General features: G+C 42.2%; 1 protein-coding gene across 1 annotated transcript; it reads right to left on the bottom strand.

Moving 5' to 3' along the window:
- Positions 1-567: 567 nt before the first annotated feature.
- On the bottom strand, positions 568-21,460 carry LOC102688610 (uncharacterized). Its single transcript, XM_069180020.1, has 24 exons — positions 20,447-21,460; positions 19,395-19,972; positions 18,624-18,746; positions 16,767-18,392; positions 15,685-15,818; positions 15,170-15,337; positions 14,578-14,757; positions 12,556-13,150; positions 11,903-12,013; positions 10,555-10,769; positions 10,218-10,293; positions 9,508-9,795; positions 7,666-7,896; positions 7,394-7,540; positions 7,081-7,259; positions 6,125-6,317; positions 5,778-5,897; positions 5,398-5,517; positions 5,108-5,128; positions 4,628-4,698; positions 3,713-3,905; positions 2,337-2,462; positions 1,780-1,948; positions 568-814 (listed from the first exon to the last, which is right to left on the bottom strand). The coding sequence occupies exons 1-24, from the start codon at positions 21,418-21,420 to the stop codon at positions 691-693; spliced, it is 6,762 nt and encodes a 2,253-aa protein (XP_069036121.1). The 5' UTR covers positions 21,421-21,460; the 3' UTR covers positions 568-690.
- Between the last annotated feature and the right edge of the window lie 2,270 nt (positions 21,461-23,730).

Here is a 23,730-nt window from a genome sequence, read left to right as displayed (position 1 = left end):
TCTTAAGTAATTCCACTTGCTCAAGACCAGCCAGAGTTTATATTAAATGACAGGAGCTTGGGCACCAGCAGATCAAGATTGAAACTTCAGTTGATACAACCATTCTTCCAGTCTAATGTTCTATAAGAAATCATTATTCTGGCTATTATCAGTGCCATTTACAATTTTATATAATTAAATCTATTTTCCTCTCATTGTTCTTTATTCTAGCCTAGACTTCTCAGATGTGTTTCCTGGAGGGCCACTGTGTCTTGACATTTTGTCTCCTTAAACCACCAGTGTCTGTAGAGCACAGAGACACTGTCTGTAGACTGAGATGGAATGAAAACCTGAAGACAGACTTGTGCATCCAGAACTGGATGCACATTTTCCAAAGACTCTTAGATCCTTTAGCCTGTCAGTATATGACAATCACTCAAGACCAGGAATCATTCCCTTTGAAACCAATGAAGAGTGAAATGGCTTGGGCCAGTGAGGTGAGGAGTGGCACCAAGAGGAGTGGGATTCTGATGCCCAGCACCGGGCCGCAGATCATTTTATTGACATGACAAACTTGGAGAGACAGAAAACATTTAAAGAAGTGTTTATAACATGTACCTGTTTTATGCATTTAAACCATTACTGCATAATCTGATTGTATTTTTAAATTAAATTGCTTTAGAGGTAATTATGTTCTTCAGTTAATGAGGATCAGTACTGTATGTCTAGGATTCTGGGAGTGTAGTGCACTTTGTACTGCAGAGCTGGGTCCAAGTAGTTAAAGGGAGGAGGGTTCACATGCTCTGGGATGTAGTCCGTTGTCACTGGAGGAATCCTGTGGAAAAACCACATTGGAGAGGATTAAGTCACAAGCAAATAAGGGAAAAGTTACTGCTCTGTTCCTTCTCCATCCATCTACCCGCTGTTGCTGATAGGAACAGGCCCATTCTGAAACAGCTTACGGTACATCTGACCATTGTGACATTATCTTTCATACAAAAGAGATGAAATCCCACTGAGGATGTCAGCAGAATGGATGGGTGCTATGTCTCCCTCCTATTCTACCTTGTGTGCGTCTGATCTCTCATGTCTTGCAGGGAGGTTACCTCTGGTGGAAAGAATCTGTGGTGAATGTACTGTAGGTGATCCAAAAAGAGAAAAACTCTACTAAGCGCTTCACATTTGTCCCGATGGTAAACCCCTCCTCTTAATGGATCGCCTGGCTTTGGACTTTTGCCCCGACTTTGGACTCAGCTCTGGATTGTTTGCCTCGGCCACACCTCCCCCGAACACCAGCGCACCATGGACACGTCCCCTGTCTTCATTCCTGACCCCGCGTGCTTTTTTTCCCTGTGTTTTCCTCACTTACCCCGGATTGTGTCTTCTGCATAGGGTCCGGAAAGAACGCTTACGTTACAACATTGGGGTCTGACCTTTTTGTGAACCTGTAACATCCTCGTTTGTGAGTCAAGGGACCCAGTGCCTTTGCTTTTGCAGAGAGCAAACTGGCTATTATAAATCATTATGGGATATATTAATATTAGTTAGCAGGACGTGTATCACAATTCTAGGAAGCAGAAACTCTACATGGGGATTTAATTCTGCTTGTCAACAAAAAACTTATTAGGGGTCACAAACATATATATAATCATATCCTGAGCAGTGAAACAAGCTTAATATGGCTCTTTCAAGAAAACAATATTCTGAGTTAGTGTGGTTTTAATAGCAGGCAGAAGTCACTGTTATGGGATATCGTAAGCTGAACTATTCCAGTATTTCGATATATGGTGAAACACTTACCCTCCCCCAGCAGCCTTCTTTCTTGTGCAAAATAAGCAGGCCAGCACAGTAAGGAGAAGCAGTAGTAACAGTGGAATCCCGATGCCCAGTACCAGCCCCAAGATCAGTGAGTCATTGTTCTTGAGGGTGGCCACCTCCACAACTACAGTTTTATTATCTGATCCACGCTCTGAAAACAACAAATTCCTTTCTGTGATTACAAGATTACAGTATGATAGCAGACGATCTCTGGCTAATATTATCAAACTGTACTAAATCCTGTACTAAAGGGAGTACAGCCAGAATACAAGAAAATGCTCCAATACTTACAATATATGGAACTAAATACCTAAATGTAAAATACTTTCCCCCTTCTATGTAGCATCTCTTGCCATGTTTAATTTTATTTTACTAAATAATTACAGGTTCTCAGTAACAACAGAGTGTGCGGCTGTATTTAATTGTTGTCTGTTTTAAAGTACTCTTTAAAAAATGCTATTGCTTCATTCACACTCAACGTACAGTAACCACTGTGCTTTGCAGGACTATGTGACTTAAGGGCTTTGACCCGCTCTTACCTAATGTGCAGGATTTTGACTCAATATCTGCTGTCCCATTACAGATACACCTGTAGCCACCATAAGTGTTTCTGCACAATGCAGGTTCAGCACACACTGCCTCCCCAGACTGACATTCATCCAGGTCTGGACCCAAAACACAGGAAAATGCAGTTTTCAGAGGAATCCTCATTTGTACCTTACTGCACTTTCTACACAGGTTGTTGTTTACCATGTTATCTACTAATTTCAGCAAAATTTGTTTCTAATAAGCAACTGGAGCCCCTGCTGATAACAGAAGGCATGCAGAAGAAGTCCCAGTCCTGAAATGAACCAGAAACTGTGAGGCAGCAGTGCTACCACTGTGCCTCCTCCTACTGTTCCATTTCCTATTATATACACTATGTGCAGCTGGGTCTCTTGTTTAATAAGGCTGAGTCTCTAGTCTAGTAAAACTGCTTTTGCTTAAGAATTTGTAAAGGTAGTTCCTGGAATGCACTTGGCAAAAATGATTTTAACATTGCACCAAGCTCTGTAGGCCTTATTTCTTTACTTTCGTAACACCAGTACTTCCCTATCTCACTTCCTCTTGTTCCCCTCTCAGTAGCCTGTTGGGAGGCTATATTTGGCTAGAGTAGAGAGCATGGAGAACAACCTGTGACAGAAATAGCACAACAACAAACATAATACTGTATTTAAAAAGAACAATAAACCAAAATGCACTTGCACCAACATGCATATTAGGAAAACAGGCCTTTATAAATTGATGCTGTCGTTTCCAACCTTGAACTATGGTACCTTAGCTAGCCATCTGTGCTATGGCTTAGTGTGTTTTGCCTTGACTCATCTTTGACCATGGTAATATGTGTAATTCGTTTGATATTTTGAAAAACATTGAATCCCCTACATTTGCATGAGACATCATCACCGAAGAGGCACATGCAAACACTGACTAAGCTATCTGCTGCTGCGAACAAACATTTGCATTTTATTGTGAATCACAGAATGTGTAAATACTGGTGTACAGGTCCTGCAAGATGAACAGTTCAGTTTCTGTGTTTTAACTCTTTTGTTGATTTTTATTTTAGTTTCCATTAACAATGGATGGTAAATAGTATTGGCCATCATGACTAATGTCTTAACAGTTCATGAAGTTTCTATAGACAATGGCCTGTGTCTGTATACTACAGAAGAATAAAGCTGGCTTCACCACAGAATTTCATTATACCTATCATTAATAAAATAACTTTGATGACACTGTCAGCTAGACAAATTCCTAATACTTAGACGAAAATGTTATCTTGATTTAATATAATCATAGTGACAGAAGTGCACTTAACAATATGTTTAAATAGTAAGTGGTTGATACAATTTAAAAGATCAGAACACTTCAGTACCTCCAACTGCAATGGTTCCAGAGTGGATGTTATAGAATTGGCTGACCCGTGTGAGGTAGTCTCTCACATACCAGTGAGGTGTGTCAGTGGATACATTGATCCGGTACTCATCTGTGGAGCTGCTGGCTGACTGTCTCTTCCAGCTAGCATTGTAGAACTTGTTCTGGAAGCCCGTGGACAGAATACTGCTGAGCTGCAAGGGGGAAAGAGCAGCAGAACTGATACCAGTCTCTGGGAAAAACCAAGTTACTCAACCAGTAACAGCTCTTGCTCAGAACACGGAATGAGCCGCATGGTCGAGATTTCGCCAGTTCCAGATATTTCATAAAATGACTGTCACCAGGATTTCCCTAGCAGTGATGCACAAATTGCCAAGAGTTACCAGGATTGAGTAAGCTTGATTAGATGTGGATAATCTTGAGTTGTAACACAACTCTTCAAGTTCCTAGGTGCCTTGAAGAGCATATAGTAAGAGCCAGCTCTTCAGCAAGGCACTGTGGTGCCTGAAGCATAAGAAATGACAAATGGTTGTGACAAGCAAGTGTGTTGCAGATGTGCATGGGCAGAGCTTATATCATTAAATCAGACTCAATTAAAAGAGGCCAATTACAAACCGGGAGGGTATAAAAGAAGAAAATCAAAAGTTGAGAAGCTGGTTTAAACCTTATTACCACTGCTACAAAGTGAAGCTTTAAAAGCAAGACATCTTCAGCTGCCTATTTATCCCCTGACATGATGGTAGGCTCTGGATTTTCTCTTTGTCAAGCCAAAAGGTAACAGGAAAGAGAAAACTGACTTTTATTCCCCACTTGTTGTCTGGGATTATCCTGTGTGTCCTTAATTATTCTTACAGCCTGTAGGTGGGTAAATGTTCTGTAGTAGGAGCAACCCTTCAGCACAATCTGCAGCCCTTACTTCATCAACATGGTGGTTGGGAGAACTCAGAAGCTTATTCCATTTGAGAGAGCAGATGAAAATATTCCATCCTGGCAAGAAAGGAATGATTGTTTAACTGGGATGGAAAGACATAACAGAATAAAACAGCATTTCTAGATACAGTATGTAGTGACAGATTTTCCTCAATGGGGACCACAGAATCGTCTATTCTATTAAAAAAGTAAATTAATCCATTCTGTTAAGACTACCTATATAGGTATACTACACAATAATAAATCATTGAGACTAAGGCCTTAGTTTACTCTGCAAAAATCTTTTTACTTTATATTTAATAGCACTGTAAAACCATGGGACTGCAGAATAGTAAGTTATCTGATAAATTAATCAAGCTTACGCCATGGCTTATTTTGCAAAAATCTAATATTAACTGCTTTGCTTTGCTCGAGAATGTTTTTTTTGAGGGAATTTCTGTTAAATAAACCATTTTAGTGACTTTACCTGGTGGATTCGCTGAATCACCTGCAAGACGGAGAGAGAGGAAGTTTTTATATGAATGCATTTGAATTATGTTTTCACAAGCAGGATAACTTTCAAGATTCGGTGTAGGAGTTTTATAGTTACTTTTTCTTTAAGAATAAGACTGAAGTCTGTGAGCCACTTCCATGCTCGTGGCACCTTCTATGTGATTTTTGAGTACCTTACTTTAATGTGTGATTCTCTTGGTAAATATGAGTATGATAATATAAGTTAGGAGCTACAAAAAACAACGTATGAGCTCACTCACGTACCACAGCTGTCTGAGTCTTGAGTGTCCTGATACCTGCAGGAGCACTTCACAGAGCCAATGGTGTTGACACACTCAAACTTGGCACTGGGGCAGGCTGAAGGGACCAAGCATTCATTAATGTCTGCAGGGGGAGAGCACAACAAGGTAGGAATGGCAGCATTTGCAAATCCCAATAACCACCTAAGGACCAACTGCAGGGTAAGAGTTATCATTGAATAATGGTTTACATTTTCGCAGCTTATCTATAGCTTGTCATTGACGCATCATATATGCCTGAGAATCAAGTCAATTGCCTGATAGGAAGACCAGGCTCTGTTAGTTTCGATTGGGCTTTTGTGAGCTGTTCTACACTGGTGGTCAGACAGTCCTGGTTTGACCAACCTGTGCAATTGAATCCGTCTCCGGTGAAGCCAGGCTTGCAGCGGCAGGTGTAGTTGTGCCCAGTGCTGTAGCACTCTGCCATTCTGTGGCAGGGGAAAGGGAAAGGGGGGAGGCAGAAATCTAGGAGAAAATACGACAGGTGGACATGTAACTGAGGATATGAGATTATGAGCTATAAAGACGTTTTATAGACTAGGCATATTTTCTAAGACCCTTGGGGAAAAAAAAACATTGTGACTTCTCCTGAATTCTACTCAAGCAGTGGAACATTGAAGCCCAGCCTAAACATCCTTTAGTTGCTTTTTGAAGGCACCCTTAGTGCTTATGTGAGAAGGATTTCTCCTTACCGTTCTCAAAACACTTATAGCCCTCCTTGTCTTGGTGCACGGTTCGTGGCGGGCACTGGCCACAGGAGAAGAGATCTGGTGAGGGACGGTTGGTGCAGGACACCCCAGGGAAACATGGTTGGCCTTTGCAGGCGTTAGTGGTGTCAGAGCAGTACCTCCCAGCATAGCCCTTAGGACACAAGCACCCCACCACCTGGGGCAACACATTACCAAAAGAGATGGCTGAACCACTGTACAGTATGTTAAGGTGCTGACTCTGACCTAGTCATTGATGTCTGCAAGGCCACAAGTACTAATTCACAAGAAAAGTGATATCCACACACAGGAAAAGGTTCCTGTCTATATATGTAAAAAATAAAGGCGACGTTGCCGTGGAACAGTGCCATATTGTTTGTTTTTAAAGACAGACCACATACTCTCTTATAAGATCATATCGGTTTCACTATGTATTCGAGCCAGACATTTTAACAGTTTGTTAATACGAGGTGTGTGTGTGTTTATCTTTAGTTTTCTTTAACAAGACACTTCTCTTTATTCTCAGACATGCCCCTGGACACATCCAGAGAGCACTCCTTGCAAATTACATCTTAAAACTCTCCTCTCCTCCTGTTTTCTTCTGATTTATTTACTTCTTGGCATTCCTCTCCGTGAGCAGACTGAAGATAAAAGCAAACGTGGTTCTGGAAAGCTTATTTTATTTCGGGATTGGGACTTTAGTGGGTCGACGACAAAAATGTGAGTGTAGCTGTTAAGTAGACTAGTTGGAAGGTATGTGCTTTCTCCAGCTGAAATTCTTTATATAACCAAATAAGAAGACCGCCTGTGACCACTACAGGCGAACACTGATGTAACAACTGCCATGGTTATATAGAAAAGAGCTCTCCAAATCTGCATCAGGACATTGGAGACCTTAAGTGAAGATCATGTGTTTGGTAGTCTCTCTACCAGGAATTTACCTGGAATTTCCCTCCGAGATGACTTTCTACAATGCTCTTGTACTGGCATGTCCCTCCATTAAAACAGCTACACATCTGAATGACAGGGCTGAGAATGGAGCCAGACAGCTGGTCATTGGCCTTCACAGAAAGAACCACTGGCTTAATGCTGAAAGGAGTCCAGGTGAGCACACCATCAGCTAAGGGAATAACAAACAGGAAGCTTATCATCACTGGGAGATTCGAATAATTGAGAAACACAGCACCTTTATGATTGTTTTAAAATACTATTAACCTTCTTATGAACTGAAACCGAAAGGGTGGTGGTTCTTACTAAAAGTAACTCCAGGAGGACGGGGAGGGAGCAGGGAGAAGCTCACAGAGTCGTTGTTTGAATCCCGAGCTGTGAAGGGAACCTTGACTGTGACGTTCACTTTGCACTGGATCACCATGGGGCCAGTCAGTATGGGAGGCATGTTTCCTGAAAAACATGTATCACAGGCAGACAAACAGAGCAATGTAATACTGTGCAAAATGAGAGAGGTAAAGATTGGTTCTGTTTCTTTTGCTGGTGGAAGATGAGTTGTTACCCCGGACGGGACTCACCAAAAATGATTGCCAGCTGCTCATATCTCTCCTTGTACCGTGCAGTCTCCAGGCCCAAGCTGGTGTTGTTGGTGGCCAGGATGTCATGGACACACTGTGTGTTGCCTAGGCAACGTTCCCTCAGGTCCCCCAGGTGCTGGGGACTGACCGATAGCAGCTCTTCTGTGGAGACTGGGTAGAATGCCTGGGGCGGAGCTGATTGCAGGAGACTTTCTGGTATTGGAACAGCCCCTGTCAGACACACACACACATCACAGAAACTTCATCCCAGTCCGAAACCATTCAACTCTTTCTGGCATTACTTCCACAGTTTTTGCAGAAGCTATAGAGAAAACATAACTCTAAAACTGCAGAAGGTTTTCTATAGTTTCACACTACACTTGGGTGGTGCAGGAATGAGTGACATCCTGTTGTGTTTAGTTGTAGAATATCAGAGCCTCAATCCACTTCATGGACAGTACCAGCCATTGTTTGACCTGGGAGACAGTATTAATCTGTTCTGCTAAATAATACACCACAAGAACTGAAGTGTCAGCTTGTTTTGACCTTCAATGTCATTTTAGACATATGATACAAACTATCATATATTTAGAACTTAGGACATATATTGCCTTTCCCCAACAACATAAATCTCCCTTTAAAACCATAATTACTGGTATTTAAGTGATGCATCCCAGTTAAAAGAAAAGTACAGTCTGCTTTTGGATGCTTTCTTCAAATCATAATTTTATATGCTGAATTTGTATTTCCAGACTATGTACCCTTGTATGTCTATTTTATGCAGCAGTAGGGTTTTATGCAGCAGATATCATGTTCTGCAAATGTTGGAAGATCAATACACAATTATAAAATACAAAATGAATTAATTAAAGACTAAATTAGGTTATTAAAGGTACGAGCTATAAATCAAACAGGTTTGGGTGCTGCGTTCCAGTTGCAGGACAAAGTACTCAGCAGTACATGTGAGGCTCAAAATAAGTTTAAAGGGGTATCAGGTTACCAAAAATAAACACCATAAACCAGAAGCCCTACTTATATTACACTTTCCACCTACATTTTCAGCTCTCATGCCCTTTTACTTTGCAGAACCCTATTTTAATTTGTACTGTGTTCTCTAATCTCTAGCAGGAGAACACAACTTTTGTCACCAAGCCTGCTAAATCTATCTTCTGGATTGAAATAAATGTTATACAAGCAAAAGCAGCCAATACTGAACTCCACATATAAAACCTTTTTTTCATTCCTTTAAATCTTCAAATCTTTTAGCAAAAAGTATAACGTATTTAATTAGTCTAATCAAATATACTGTACTTTCAAAAAAATCTGCTGCAGGTAATTTAGACATTTTTTAAGTCTGTGTCCTGTTAGTCCTTAGTCCTGTTCGTTTGGTTGCTAAACCAAACTCTGTAGGTTTTCTATCCAGATGTAGATGGGAGCTCTAACCTCATTTACCTGACTCTCCTGGAGCTGCTCATTAATGGCTACACTGACATGATTTTGTGGCCTGGAGCTCCTGTACCATGTATGCCCAGGAGAAAATAATCACAGTGGAAAAAAAGGAATTATCTCTGGATATACAGTAAATGGGTTAAGTATTGAAATGAGTCCTTAGACACCATGAGAAAACAAAACCCTCAAGTAGTGAAAGCAGAAAAGAGAAATGGCACAGAAAATAAATATGCAGATGCAAAGTGAAATATAACAATAAGATAATAACTATTTGTTCTTTCTAGAAACTTTAAAAGCCCTGGTATGAGACCACAAATCTGAGGCTCTGTCCCCAGCCCTCTTTCTCTGGCTTGCAGTGGTTTGTTACGAATGCCCAGACGCAGGAGTGCTCACAGGAGAGGCCGAAGGTGTATAACTCATCCTCAGACGGAGGGTTGCCATGGTAAAATGCCAGCTGCTGTCCATTGGAAAGAAGGAAATCATCAGTGCGTTTGCTGCTCCACAGCCCCAGCAGCCCCACGGTGCGGCTGTAGAAGGACTGAGGCACGTCCACCACAACACTCAGGTATCCTGTCCTGCCCCGGGACACTGTGACCCACAGCCCTTCTGGGTAGACCACAGCACACTGCTTCACAGTCGCACACCGCACCGCAAAGCCCTGCTGGCTGAAGAACTTTCCTCCTGCAAAGCAACAGCCCAGTCAATATATATACGCTAGAAAACACTTTTATGAAGTTCCAATATCTTTATAAACTATATAAAATTTATTGTATACTGTATATGAAGTGCTTTCCATCCAAAGGGACCACAAAGTGCTTTAGATATAAAAATGTAATTGCAAACTTTCTCTGTTCATTCTTCTGCTTCACATCCCAAATTCTCTTTCTTAGCAAATCCTTGCAATGAGAGCTACAGCCCTGTTTCTGTCATCTGTCCTTCTGTCATGTTTCTGAAAATCAAGTGCTAAACATATACATTTCAAGCTCCTGCTGTGGCAGGAAGGTTTATCTCGAGCTGCCCGAGGTGATAAAACATTATCAGAATGATAAACCCTTTAAAAAATCTGTTGAGCTGCAGTTTGCTGACTTGTTTTTCAGTCTTACCAGCTGATACATCAACTTGTCTATCATCCACCAGCACAGTGAGCCCGTCTCCCGCATCAGTGCGTTGCCACTCCACCTGTTAACAAAAGAAAGACGTACACAGCATGCCTGTTAGCAATGTAGCGTTGCAGCAGGAGTTAAGATATAAAGGAATTGCTTCTGTTCTGAGAGTGTAGGTGGTTGTATCTCATTCATCGATCAAGCCATTGTCGCTGACTTAAAGAAGCGTCCTGCTGAATAGAACTAGGATGTCAAAGTCAATCCCAGTTCAAGGTCTTTGTTTCTGTTTTGCGATCTCTTAAATCCCAAAGCGTTTCTGGAAGAAGGGGTCACTCACTTTGCCAATCCCCTGGTAGAAGGCTGCCAGCCGCACCACAGCGGTGACTCTAGAAGTCTGTCCTGCTGTTGTGACCAGGGCTGTCTGTGCCTGCAGGGTGAACGTGTTGGCGCCGTTGCTGGAGGACAGTCTGGTGAGGACAAATTCCCCCAGCCCTTTGAAGGAGTACTCTGTCCCATCAAAGGTCTTGAAGTGCAGACTTCCATACACCAGCCCTGAGAAGAGCAGAAGCTATTTATTACCAACAGTGTTTTAGAGTCATGAAACAAAAACACAGTGTATGACAAGAGTACACTATGAGTTGATCACCTGATTGTACTTTGCAATACATCAAGCCACTTCTCAGGAATGAAAATCATAAAGCTTTAACTTCAGAAATCTCATGCATGCTCCCTTTCATGCACACGGGAAGTTGTCTATTTCCATTGCTTTGCAAAATATTTTCTACTTTAAAAATGTACTTAATGTTGGAGAAAAATAGAAACTCCAGATATTTCTGGATGTGGCTTCTTCTAGGTATTCTCAGCATCTTCATGTGTTCTTCCCGGATGTTTGCTTGATGTTTAGCTGAGGGCTTACACTTTCACTGAGAAAGGAGGTGTATATCTGTGTCTATACTGACATCTGCTGGTTTAGATTTTGTCATAATTCAAGCATCGATTTTAAACTAAGCTTACCTTTTCCTTAATCTTAAAATAATTTTGTTGAAACTTGTTTGATTTTTTTTTAAATACCTTTACGCTGCATTCCTGTGTAGTTTGCACAAATAAGAACATTATATAACATGAAGAAATTTCCATGATGGTACTTACAGTGCAGTAACAATCCTATCAAGTACAGGATCTCAACAATCTTAAGTATTTGCTCAGAGGCCCTGTTTCATGTAGCATTCTTAATCAGTCATAAATGGTTAGGTTTTAAGTTCATAACACATAAATATAGTCATGAAATACATATCCTGCATGACTTTCTTTAAGGAGCCAGAATTAAAGCAATTATTTGTGTCGCTTACAAAAGTAATGCTTTTTATAACAAATTTGACTGATTTTAATTTTGAATTTTAGATTTGTATACCCTAATGAAACCTATATGTTTTTGTATATAATGGGAGCAGTTCTGTAGAAGCCTTCAGACTACTTTCAAAAGGGTGTGATTAATCTGGTCTGACACTGAAATAATGCAGCTTGCAAGCCCTATTTCATTTGACAGCTAAAAACGGGGAACCCTCAAGGAAGGGTTAATAGCAATGCTTTAATAACCAGATACTGGCAGTGACGAATTTATCAAAAGGACACTTTGTTAAACAAACAAAAGGGTGCCTATTTCCTAGCTGTGCACCAGCCCTCACCAATGGCCCCATGTGCATACTGTTCACAGCGGTCTGCTGGCCTCTTGCTGTAGTACACCTGGCAGAGAGGGGACTGCACACAGCACCACTGGAATGGCAGAAGGTCCTTCTCTGCAAGTAAGACACAGATTGGTGAATTCACAAACTTGAAGAGACACGTCACAGATCTGAACATTCATCAGCCTTCTTGATGTGAGGTTTCAAGGTGACGCAGTAGAAAGAATGTTAATGATAAGTATCTTAAGAATGCTGGATTGAATAGTGATCTTTAAACTGTGAATACTGCTGATTGGGCACTTGACTGCGGTGAATTAGTGGAAATACATATATCTGTATCTGTTCTTTCTACCAATAGAGTGGAAGGCTCCTATTGGTTTAGCTGACCTCATCAGAAGGCAACTGGGAAGACTGGGTGGAGTTCATGTTCACAACTCATTGTTGAGTCTGTTGCCTGATCAGAGGATCATTTCACCCTGTGTAAGGAGAGAAAGCTCAACAGACTTCAATCTCCCAAACTGTTATCCTCAAGTGGGGTTGTGGGTGGTTTGAATTGGGCAATTAGGAAAGACAGGGAGTAGGTGATTTATAGGGCCTCCAAAAAATATGTATATATTTTAAAGCACTTGAACTGAAGACAAAAAGAGCCTTTTTACCAATGTAATCCTGCACACTGGAGACTGTGAAGTAGCGCTCACTGTATCCTGCCACCAGATAGCCCTCGGTGTCATACACACACTTCTGTCCAGCGCCATGGCGGTTGGCCAGGAGAGACTGGTAGACGAGCCCAGAGGCACGCAGACCACGTAGCTGCTGCACAATAGGTGCTTGCTTGGAAGGCAGAGTTTCCAGGATGAAACTCTGGTCCTCTGTAGCCTGGGCCTTGTGACAGGGACAAGCAGGAATGCCTTCAGTCCAGGATGAAGGGGGTGGTTCTCTTTGGGCCCAAAGCTGGCACTTCCCGCGGGGCTCTGTCTCCTTTTCTACAGCAGGTCTGCTCAGCTCATACACCCACTGGCCCAACTGCCCCGTGTTCCCTAGTGCCTGGTGGGGTCTGTGGCTGCCCCCTGGCCCATAGGTATTGTTCTGCTGGGAATGAGGCTCATTGTAGTAAACATCCTTCCCGTCAGTATATCCTCTGAGTGCTCTGTGAAACAGCCTCTGCCCGGGACCCCAGTTCATGTCCCCAAACTTCAGGAGTGCAAAGGACTGATAGCCGTCCGTGGTCAGGATACACTGGAATGTGTTTGTCTGGGAAAACCATAAAAGCACAGGTTAAAACATTATACTTTCTAGTAATTCCTCTTTCATATTTTCATTTAAGCATAGTTATTGAGAGGATGTGTGGTACACAAACAGTACGATGGTGAATGCCCTCTCTAGACAGTTATTTGGTTTCTTTCCTTGTCTTTCACAAATGTCTTGTACCAGAGATATCCAATATCTAGGTTAGCTTCTTGGTAAGGATGCATTTGGTTCTTTAAAAAAAAGAATTCGTGACTGCAACTTGACACTTTTCAAATAAGATGAAAGTGGATTTGTCTAATGTCGCTGTCAGTTTGTCAGCATAACTGGCTGCATCCTCTATACAAATTACATTTCCTCTGTTAAGTATATCCAGGGAGCAAAGTGAATTTCAGTTTTAATTAATTGGGAGACAGTGGAGAGGAAGAGCTCTTATATCTCTTCCTTTCAAGGATCACATTGGGGTGGAATTAAATGTTCCATAAAAACACTCCCAGAGGTAGATCATCTAATTCTGGTTACTTTAATCTTGTTTACAACAAGAACAGTTACACAGAATTAGAGAAATCAAAGAATTAACTGACGCATTACATCATTCCATTTTCCTAAACGGATGTAACATAATGGAAACTAGCCAACTGCTGTCAGGAATCAAAAAGGACAGTAGATGGCAGCATATACTAGATGGCTTTGGGGTCTTTTATGAGCTCATAGTTACACACGGAGTTATACTGTAATATGAATTTGCAGTATTCTGTTAACAGAACATCATGTGAACACATGCTGACATCAAACCATAATGTGTGTAGCTCTGAACAGCACAAACCTGTCATATTGCTACCTTTCTATGTTTCAGTGATATACAATATTGAATACAATAGTCATCATTGTCTTGCTGATCTCATTAGGTTACAACCCAGATCCTGAAATGTGCTGTTCAATCTAAAGAGCTTTCTCTGCTTTTAAAAAGTAGATCAAACGGAAACTGGAGCTATTTGAAGGGGTAATCCTGCATGGTCAAGTGGGTTCAAAGATTCAAAAGGATCATCCACATAATCTTTTCTGAGGGCCAATTCTGGACCAAGGGGTGCTATCTGCATGGACTTTGTATATTTTTAGACTCTAATGTCTAAAAACAAACTTATTTCTACACACTTTGCATATTGTTTAGGAAACTGTGGTTTGAGCTGATATATACCTTAAAAATCTCTGGTGGTACGGATCTGGGAATTGTGCTATACAACATACAGATGAAATTAGCATTTTGTAGCAGATTTGACATACCCCTGAATCATGAGCTGGATTTGAAGAACGTGGTAATTTTCAAAACCAGCCCATAGGAGCCTTTAACTACTCAGTGTACCTTTAGTTGAAGTGTGAACTCTAGGGAGGTTTAAAAGGTTTCTTTACAAGAGCTGCTCATACTACTGTACCTCAGATAAGTTGACTTTCTGATAGGACACAGGCAGCACATGATCCCATGTGATTTTCAGGATCCATGTTGGTGTGAATGTTGAATCCCCCTTATGCTGTAAATACCTGCTCACATCCGCTGCAGTTCGATTCAACACAGTCTGGGAATAAACATCCAAGGTGCTTGACTGGCTGTATTCCTAGTGACACAAAAGGAAAAAGTTGGAGCATTCTCCATCTATTTTCTAATCGCTTTTTCCAATTCAGGGTCACTGGGGAGCTGGTGGGGTTAACCCTGGATGGGACACCAGTTCATTCTAGGGCACACAGACACAGACAAGCACTCACTCACGCCATGGTCAATTTTCCTAGAAGCTAATTTATTTACTAGTATGTTTTTGGACTGTGTGTGGAGACCGGTGCATATGGCGGAAACCCACATGAACACATGCAGAACATACAAACTCCACACAGATAGCACCACAGCTCTGGAATTGAATCCAGGACCCCAGCACTGCAAGGCAGCAATGATAACCACGGCACCACTGATAGCAAATCTTTTGAAAACTTAACCTGGGAACTTGCATTACTAGTCCACTAGCACAGGCCTACCTGATAAAACAGTTTGCCTTCTCCTAGGGTGAGATCGGCATCATTCCAGAACACAGCCAACATGGGAATGGTTTCATTACCACTGAATCCATCCTGGTATGGGCTGGGAAAAAGGTACTTCTCATTGGTATCCACAGACTGGAACTGAATCAAGCCATTGTCTGAAAACTAGCACAAGACAGACGGCAAACCTTGATTCTTTTTCTTTCCTCTATCAGCAGCTGTGAACACTGAAGGCATATTTTTGGCAGGTCACAGCTGCACAGATACGTATGTTTTATGGCGGAACGAAGTATTTATTCTGAAGAAAAAACATGCAATTTATGTTTCATTATGTTATCGTGGAAACAATACATTTTATACACTTTGCACAAAAATACATCTAAATAATCCCTTCTATGTATTTTACCTTTATATATAATATATACTGTATATCATTTTGGCCTGACAGACAATGAAAGGAAGATTTGGAAACAATTCTGGAACATTGACAATAATGGCCATTTGCTACTTACATACAACCTGTCCCACAGTGACCCCAGGAAAGGGAAACCCATTGGTGGAACAATATAGGGGGAGGTGACATCTGCTCCTGCTGCCTGCACTGTCCTGTCCCCCACAGTCTCTCCATAAGGGTAAAGCACACTCTCTGCCCAGGAGACAGTTACCAGTCACATACTGTACACACAGCCTTCACGTGCGCAATATACCTTTGGCACCTTTAACTGAAATAAAAACTTTCCCTCTTCATACTTCATACTCTTCTTACTATTCATTCTACACACAAACCTATGCACAATTCCAGAAAATCATTCTGTTTAACCAAAGTAGAAATCCTGCTGGATGTATGACTAAAATCCTTAAAGATTCCTGCCGACAGGATACCATTCAGAATCATTTTTTTTTCCTCTGTGGAGGATTCCTGTGCATAATTGTAGGTATCTATATTTATACCAGGCCCAAACGACCAGGATTTTATAAGTCTTATTTGAAAAGAGACCAGCACTGTCTGTAAAAAATTGAATATAAACATTTTTAGCTCAAATATGTTTGGGTACTGGAGTAATATATTCAAATAGAGCAAAGATAGTGTGTCTTATAGGTATTATTTTTAAATTGTATTAGGTGCAGAAAATGTCACAGTTCTCCAACCTCTAATGGCTTCCTTAAATCAATGGCAAACATTTTCAGGTAATTTGTTTAAGAGGAAGACCGATTAAGTCGCAGATTAAATTAACTTTATTAAAACTGTGAGATGGGCACCATAGTTTGAAGTAGATCCTTTAAAAGCTTTCACTGTGTTATCATACAGGCTTAAAAAATCCTGCAAGGGTTTGGGCCTAGAATAAATATGGATACCTCTAATTATGTAATTAATCCTCCACAGATGAAAAAACTATTCCTCAGGGTGTCTTGCAGCATGTTTGCAGAAATCTTTAAACATGTTAGCCATAAATCCTGCAGAGTTATACAAATGTACAGTTATTACTGCTGTTAATGCAACAATGAAACAGTAGTTTAGGATGTATAACTAAGGATGTTTACAAATATATATTCACATGCATGAGAGTATGAGACGACAAAAAAAGCAACACACCCTTCACTGCCATGTGATCACAGAAGGTGCTGTAGGCCAAACAGGTGCAGCTATAGGAGCCTGGTAAGTTCTCGCAGCTACTGTGGGCTGGGCAGGAGAGCGCAGAATCACACTCATTGATGTCAAAGCAGGTGCTCCCATTCCTTGTCCAGCCTGGATTACACTGGCAGGAGAAGCTCCCCACTGTGTTAACACAAGTGGCATGGGCATGGCACGGTCCCCTGTCCATCTCACATTCGTCAACGTCTGAACAGATAGTGCCACTTGCAAAGAACCCAGCAGCGCACACACACATGTAGGAGCCTGGGGTGTTGACGCACTGGGCTTGCTTGTGGCAAGGTGACTGCAGAATAGAGCACTCATCCACATCATCGCACTGTACCCCATCCCCAGAGTGACCTGTGAGGCACTCACAGCGGTAGGATCCAGGCTGGTTGATGCACTTGGCAGATGGATGGCAGACGCCCGTCTTATTCAGGCATTCATCCACATCAGTGCAAGAGCTTCCATTGTTTTTAAATCCATCTGGACAAGAGCACTCGAAAGAGCCGGGCGTGTTGATGCAGATCTGGCCTCTGGAGCAGGGGTTGCTGTTCAGGCATTCGTTAATGTCCCTGCAGACTTGTCCCTCCCCTTCGTAGCCACTGCTGCACTGGCAGAGGAAGGAACCCGCAGTGTTCCAACAGAGCGCTTCCTCGGGACATGCATTCGCTGTTTCGTTGCACTCGTCAACGTCGATGCAGCTCGTCTCATGGAGAATAAAGCCACTATTACACAGGCACTCATAGGAACCTACTCTGTTGAAGCAGCTGGAGTAGATGCCACATTCTGTAGAATTCAGAGAGCATTCGTCAATATCAATGCAGTCAGTTTCATTGACTTGGAACCCGTCGTTGCACAAGCATTCATAGGATCCGGGGGTGTTGATGCACGACCCGTTACCACACAGCAGGCTATGTCCAGGCGCAGAGCACTCATTTATATCTTCACACAGGGACCCGTTGCCTGTGAAGCCTGCCTGGCACTGACAAAAGTAGCCCCCTTCTGCGTTGACACATGAGCTGTCGGGAGGGCATGTTGCATCGTCAAGACACTCGTCGATATCGTTGCAGTGCGTAGCGTTGGCCTGAAAGCCGTCCCAGCAATTGCAGTTGAATGACCCCATGCTGTTTTGACAACTGGCCCTGTGGGGACACCGCTCCAGACCTGAGGCACATTCGTCCAGGTCACTGCAGTGGGTGCCATTGCCCGTGAACCCAGGCTGGCAGCGGCAGTAGAAGGAACCCAGCAGATCCACACAGTCGGCGTGGTGATGGCAGACCGAGCTGCCATTCTGGCAGTCATGGATGTTCACGCACGTGCCTTCACTGTAGAAGAAACCCTCTGTGCAGGAGCACAGGTAAGAACCCGGTGTGTTTCTGCACTCTTTATTGCTTTCACAGGCAGACGGCGAGTCACATTCGTCCACATCGGCACAGCTGAAGCCGTTGCCCTGGAAGCCCGTCAGACACTGGCAGCTGTAGGACCCTACCGAGTTGAGGCAGAGGGCATCTTTGCTGCAGCTGTGAGACGAGCCATGTGCACATTCATCCAGATCGTGACACTCAAATCCTGAGCCCATCATGCCTGTGGGACAGGTGCAGCGGAAGGCTCCAGGCATGTTAGTGCAGTTGGCGGAAGGGAAGCATCCTCCATTTTGGGTTTGGCATTCATCAATGTCTATAATTCATCACCAAAATGTAAAGTGTCAGGGAATATGTCCAGAAAAGGTTTGAGTTTACATCTCAAAGTAATCTATCCATAAATGAAAACACAGAAAAACAACCAAGGTTTAATCAGGAAGTGGCTGAGCCTTACCAGAGCAGTTCTTTCCCTCTCCAGTGAAGCCACTCAGGCACTTGCAGAAGTAACTCCCCAGGGTGTTGACGCACTGTGCGAACTCGCTGCACTCCTGTCTGCCATCCACACACTCCTCCACGTCTGGGGAGTGATTGTTCAAGAGTAAAACATGAACAGAATTGTGAATGGAAACAGAAACCCAAACTACACATTGTGGTGTCAAGTCAATTAAAACTGAGGCTCGTCAATTAACTTTGATTCAGTTTAGTTTAAGTGTCTGATTATACCAATCTTTTTTTATACCAGAAAGCACTTATTCCAAGGGATATGCAGTTATATGCACTTATATATCTTATATATGCACTTATATATAACAATCTGAGTGCAAGACTTTACTCAAGGATACAATAGTAGTGTCCCACTGAGGATTTGAAACCACTACCTTCCAGTTACATGACTAAAGTCTTAACCACTTCTCTCCTAATTAACCAGAGATATTTCCATGAAGGTGGTCTGTTTTTATGACAAGTATAAAAAATCTATAAGACAGCTGGCATCATAAATCTTTTTTTTTTTTAAATGCACTGAAGATGTTAAAAATGCAGTTTAATAGAATTTTTCAAGACTCTGGTTACCTTTTCTATTATTTAACCTGAAAAAATTAAACTCAATGTCAGACACTGAAGAAATCCTCCTCAGACTTCAAGACTAATATGTCTTTTTTAGCACATCACAGCCTTTGTATTTTATAAGGCCTTCTGGAAATGCTCTAGATGTGTTTTTACTTACCAATGCATGATGTTCCATTTTGTCTGTATCCTGTTTTGCAGATGCAGGTGAAAGATCCAGGTGTGTTGACACATTCTGTCTCATTTTCTGGACAAACATGTTCCTCACATTCATCAATATCAGCACAGCTCAATCCATCTCCTTCAAACCCAACATCACATACACACTGGTATTTGTTTGCAGCCAAATGGCACAATCCCTTAGGATCGCATATGGGATTGCACTTTAGTATGGGAGGTGCACAAGTGTCATTATATGCAATGGTGCCATTTATGCAGGAACAAACATGGGACCCTGGAGAATTGATGCAAACAGTACCAAGGGGGCAAGTGCTATTTGACATGGTGCATTCATTCTGATCCTCACAGGAATAGCCGTCTCCATCAAAGCCCTCCAAACACTGGCAGAAGAACCCCCCAGGGAAATTAGTACATGAGGCGCTGGCGTGACAGACACCCACTGGGGAACATTCATTGACGTCATCACACAGGGATCCATTCCCTGTGAACCCAGCTTTGCAAGTGCAGACAAACGAACCGAAAGTGTTGAGGCAAGTGGCATTGGTATGGCATGGGTTACTAAGGCATTCATCAATGTCAGTGCAAACAATTCCACCACTTGACTTAGAGAAACCCTTTTCACAGAGGCACTGATAAGAACCCTGTGAGTTAACACATTGTTCATTAGACTGGCAAGGCCCTGGGCTTATCTGACATTCATCGATGTCTTGGCAAATGGTTCCATTGATAAGCTGAAATCCACGGCTACACTGACAAAAGAAGGAGCCCTTACTGTTTATGCAAGTGGCATTGTGAAGGCAACCACCATTCTGAACTTTGCACTCGTCTATATCCTGACATCGTGTGGCCCCATCACCAGAGTAGCCCACTTTGCAACTGCAGCTGTAGGAACCAGGCTGGTTGGCACAAAGAGCATCCGTGTGGCACAGTGTGCTGCTTTGTGAACACTCGTCAATGTCCACGCATGCAGTACCATTGCCATTATAGCCAGCTTTGCATTTACATGAAAAGGAACCTGGAACATTTTCACACGTGGCATGCTGGCTGCAGAGGTTTAGCGCACATTCATCTATGTCTTTGCACACAGTGCCATTGAAGGCAAACCCTGAGCTGCAGTCACATCTAAAGGATCCTCCTGTGTTCACACAAGTGGCACTGGCTGGACAGATGGTAGGAGTGGAGCATTCATCAATATCAGTGCACAACTTTCCTCCACCTTCATAGCCAGTTCTGCAAGAGCAATTGTAGCCACCCAGGACATTGATGCAGTTGGCGTTGGGATCACAGCTGTTGGGAATGGCACACTCATTGACATCCACACAGGTTAAACCATTTCCGGTGAAGCCAGAGCTACATGTGCAGCTGTAAGAGCCTGGTGTGTTGATACAGATGGCAAAAGGGCTGCAGAAACTGCTGGCACACTCATTGATGTCTGAGCATGTCCTGCCATTGTTCTCATAGCCCCTGTCGCACATACACTGGTAAGTACCAGGGAGGTTCTTACATCCTTTGTACCCAAATGAGGAAGAGCACACTCCTGGGGTCTCAGAACATTCGTCAATGTCTAAGCATAAGTAGTTCCCATTACCCTTATATCCACTGTTGCACGTGCAGGTGTAAGAGCCGGGGTTGTTAGTACAGGTGGCATTCCAATGGCAAATCCCCCGTCTCGTGCACTCGTTCACATCAGTGCACGTGAATCCGTTTCCAGTGAAGCCAGTCATACACAGGCAGCTCCGGCTCCCTGCCGTGTTGGTGCAGATGGCATTAGTGTCGCAGCCGCCATTGTCAACCTGACACTCATTGACATCCTCACACTCGACCCCGTTCCCAGTGTACCCCGACTGGCACAGACATCTGTAGCTACCTGGTGTGTTGACACAGGTGGCCTTGCTGTGGCATGAATGCAAGCCCGTGGCACACTCATCCACGTCCGCACACTGGATTCCATTCCCATTGTACCCTATCTTGCACACACACACCACACCCCCTGCCATCGTGTTCATGCACTGCGCATCGCTGTGGCATTTCTGGCCGACATTGAGACAGTCACTCAGTTCAGCTGCAAAAAAAAAGTAAACATACAATCACAGTTATGTCTGTACCTGCCTTGAGCACATTGTGATAAGAGTACGGCAGAAAACAGCAAAATGATGCTAGATTCTACTCAATACAATACAGAGTTCATGCCCAGGTGAAGTAAAGGGTTAAAAGAAATATATTCTGGGATACTTCAGACTGAAAACCCCATAATTTTTCTGGGTTGCAACGGAAATTAGAAGGGATTCACTTTTTCTTGCAGTCACTCACCAGCTAATGAGGAGCAGAGTGTCACCACCAGTGAGGTCACGCACAGCAGGATTCTGGAAGACAGGGAGGGGTCAGAGGACACAGAGCACATGCTTTGACATGCAGGTTGAAGATAGTAGCAATCTTGTCTGAAGCTGACACAATAGCACATGTAAGACATCAAGTGCATTGTATTTGTTTCCTTTCTGCAATTACTTCAATTAGCTTTTACTTGATCTCTTATATTTATACACAAGTCCTGTTTCTAGAATAGCAAAACATGTCATATAAGATATGACTTTGTAACCTGTTCCAACATAGAACATAACATCTTCAGACACAAATGTTTTGATGTGGGTTTCTGACTGCCTAGCTTGGTTCATTAGCAGTCAGGGCTGTGAGAAGATTGAATGTGTTGCATACAACAAGCCATATAGAGCACAGTGACAAAATGAAACATGTTCCTGAAAAAATGGGGTACTGAAGATGCAATAGGAAAAAAAAGTAAATGAGGTCCACATCAATAAAACTCCTGAAACCCCAGCTTGTTGAAGATGTAAAAGATGACCCCTTCCAGCTCAGTGCTGCGCTTCCTGTGGCTCGTCACTGGTGAAAGCCACACCTCAGTACTTTAATGTTGGCTAATGTATCGATCTTCCACAAAGTGTTCTCTCACCTCTCTCACTCTTTGCCATCCAGGCCTGACACTTATCAGTCTATTTAATCTCTTTTTTAATCACTGTTTCCATCATGTGGGTATAGATAAACAGATCTATACAAGCACAGATGAACTGATACAGTACATGGATGGAGAGAAACAGTATATACGTACTGTATGGGGTGCTTACAATGTTAACCGACCCATTCAAACAACTGCATTGTGAAAATTGAAAATTGAAGCAGTTCAATTTGGTCCAGTTAGGACCTTGGGAAACACATCGTGTGCAGAAAGAACTCGACAGAGGGCACTGGCATCAGTGGTGTCTATGAGACTTGACCCTGGGATTGAACTGTGCACTCTCACTCTAGAAACAGGACTAGGGTGCTCTGTTGTTAATCCAAGTGCTTATAATGGAAATTGTTTGAATAGATCAATTAACATTGTAAGCACCCTAAACATAAACAGACTCACAGTTATTAAATGGAAAGAAGTATTGAAGTTTTTCATTCTTCCTTGGGTATCGTGCTTAGAACACCACATTGTTAAATAAATAAAGGAATATTGTAAGAAATCTTGAAAATGTAACTTGGTGATATTCTATTATCTAAATATTGCCCATGATTCTGGTTACATATAAAGGTTACTCTTAAAAGGTTTAAAGTTTCTTTTTAAATGTTAGGACAGCCCCAAGGCTTACTTCACCATTGTATACCACTGATCATATCCCTGTTCTAAAAACAAACTGGAGGTATCTTTTGAAAAGAGTATTACATATTGTATCACATTCAGATACTGCTACAGCCCCTGAGCAACAGTATCACTTTCCATTCACATCCAGGAGACAAAGAGCCAGGTTTTTCAGGGAAACTACGAAAGGATATTTTCAAAGAAGTATCCCAGTTTTATTACTTGAGATCAACTAAAAAAAAACGTTTAGTTCTATTCCCATATTATCTGTTTCAGTATTTATTCATGCTTACAACTCTCAGCATTTCCGTTATTATTGATATACTGTACTTGTATTTTATCAGTTGATTTCACCCTGTCATCAGGGAGACAGTTCGGGGAACCAAAGTCAAGTAAAAGTGTTTATAAGAAGTTTTGTGCTCCCTGTGCAATCAAACTGCTTAATGACAGTATTAATGTTTTGCCCCACTTCTAGTTTATTTCCTTATTTATTATGTTATGTACCATTGTTATGACTTTACGCATCTTGATGTGATTTTATGTAAGTTAAGTGATTTTTTGGTTTTGTTTTGTGTGTGTTTAATGTTTGATGTACTTTATGGGAGAAACCAATTTCTGCCATATATTCCGATACCTAGATAAACTTACAGTGTTGGACAAATGACTAACTGTTTGTCAT

Source organism: Lepisosteus oculatus, chromosome 17 (genome assembly GCF_040954835.1).
Source record: "Lepisosteus oculatus isolate fLepOcu1 chromosome 17, fLepOcu1.hap2, whole genome shotgun sequence".
NCBI classification, from domain to species: Eukaryota; Metazoa; Chordata; class Actinopteri; order Semionotiformes; family Lepisosteidae; genus Lepisosteus; species Lepisosteus oculatus.
Note: the sequence above shows the minus strand (reverse complement) of the source record. Positions and strands in the feature narration are given on the sequence as shown.

Excerpts from the sequence above, each read along its gene's own strand:
- LOC102688610 (XM_069180020.1), bottom strand. The coding sequence starts at position 21,420 with ATGAACACGATGGCAGGGGGTGTGGTGTGTGTGTGCAAGATAGGGTAC. Across the intron at positions 15,819-16,766 it reads TGATCACATGGCAGTGAAGG|AGAGTGTGCTTTACCCTTAT; the intron begins GTGTGTTGCTTT and ends TCTCCTGGGCAG. Across the intron at positions 10,770-11,902 it reads GTATGCACATGGGGCCATTG|GGCTGGTGTATGGAAGTCTG; the intron begins GTGAGGGCTGGT and ends TGCTCTTCTCAG.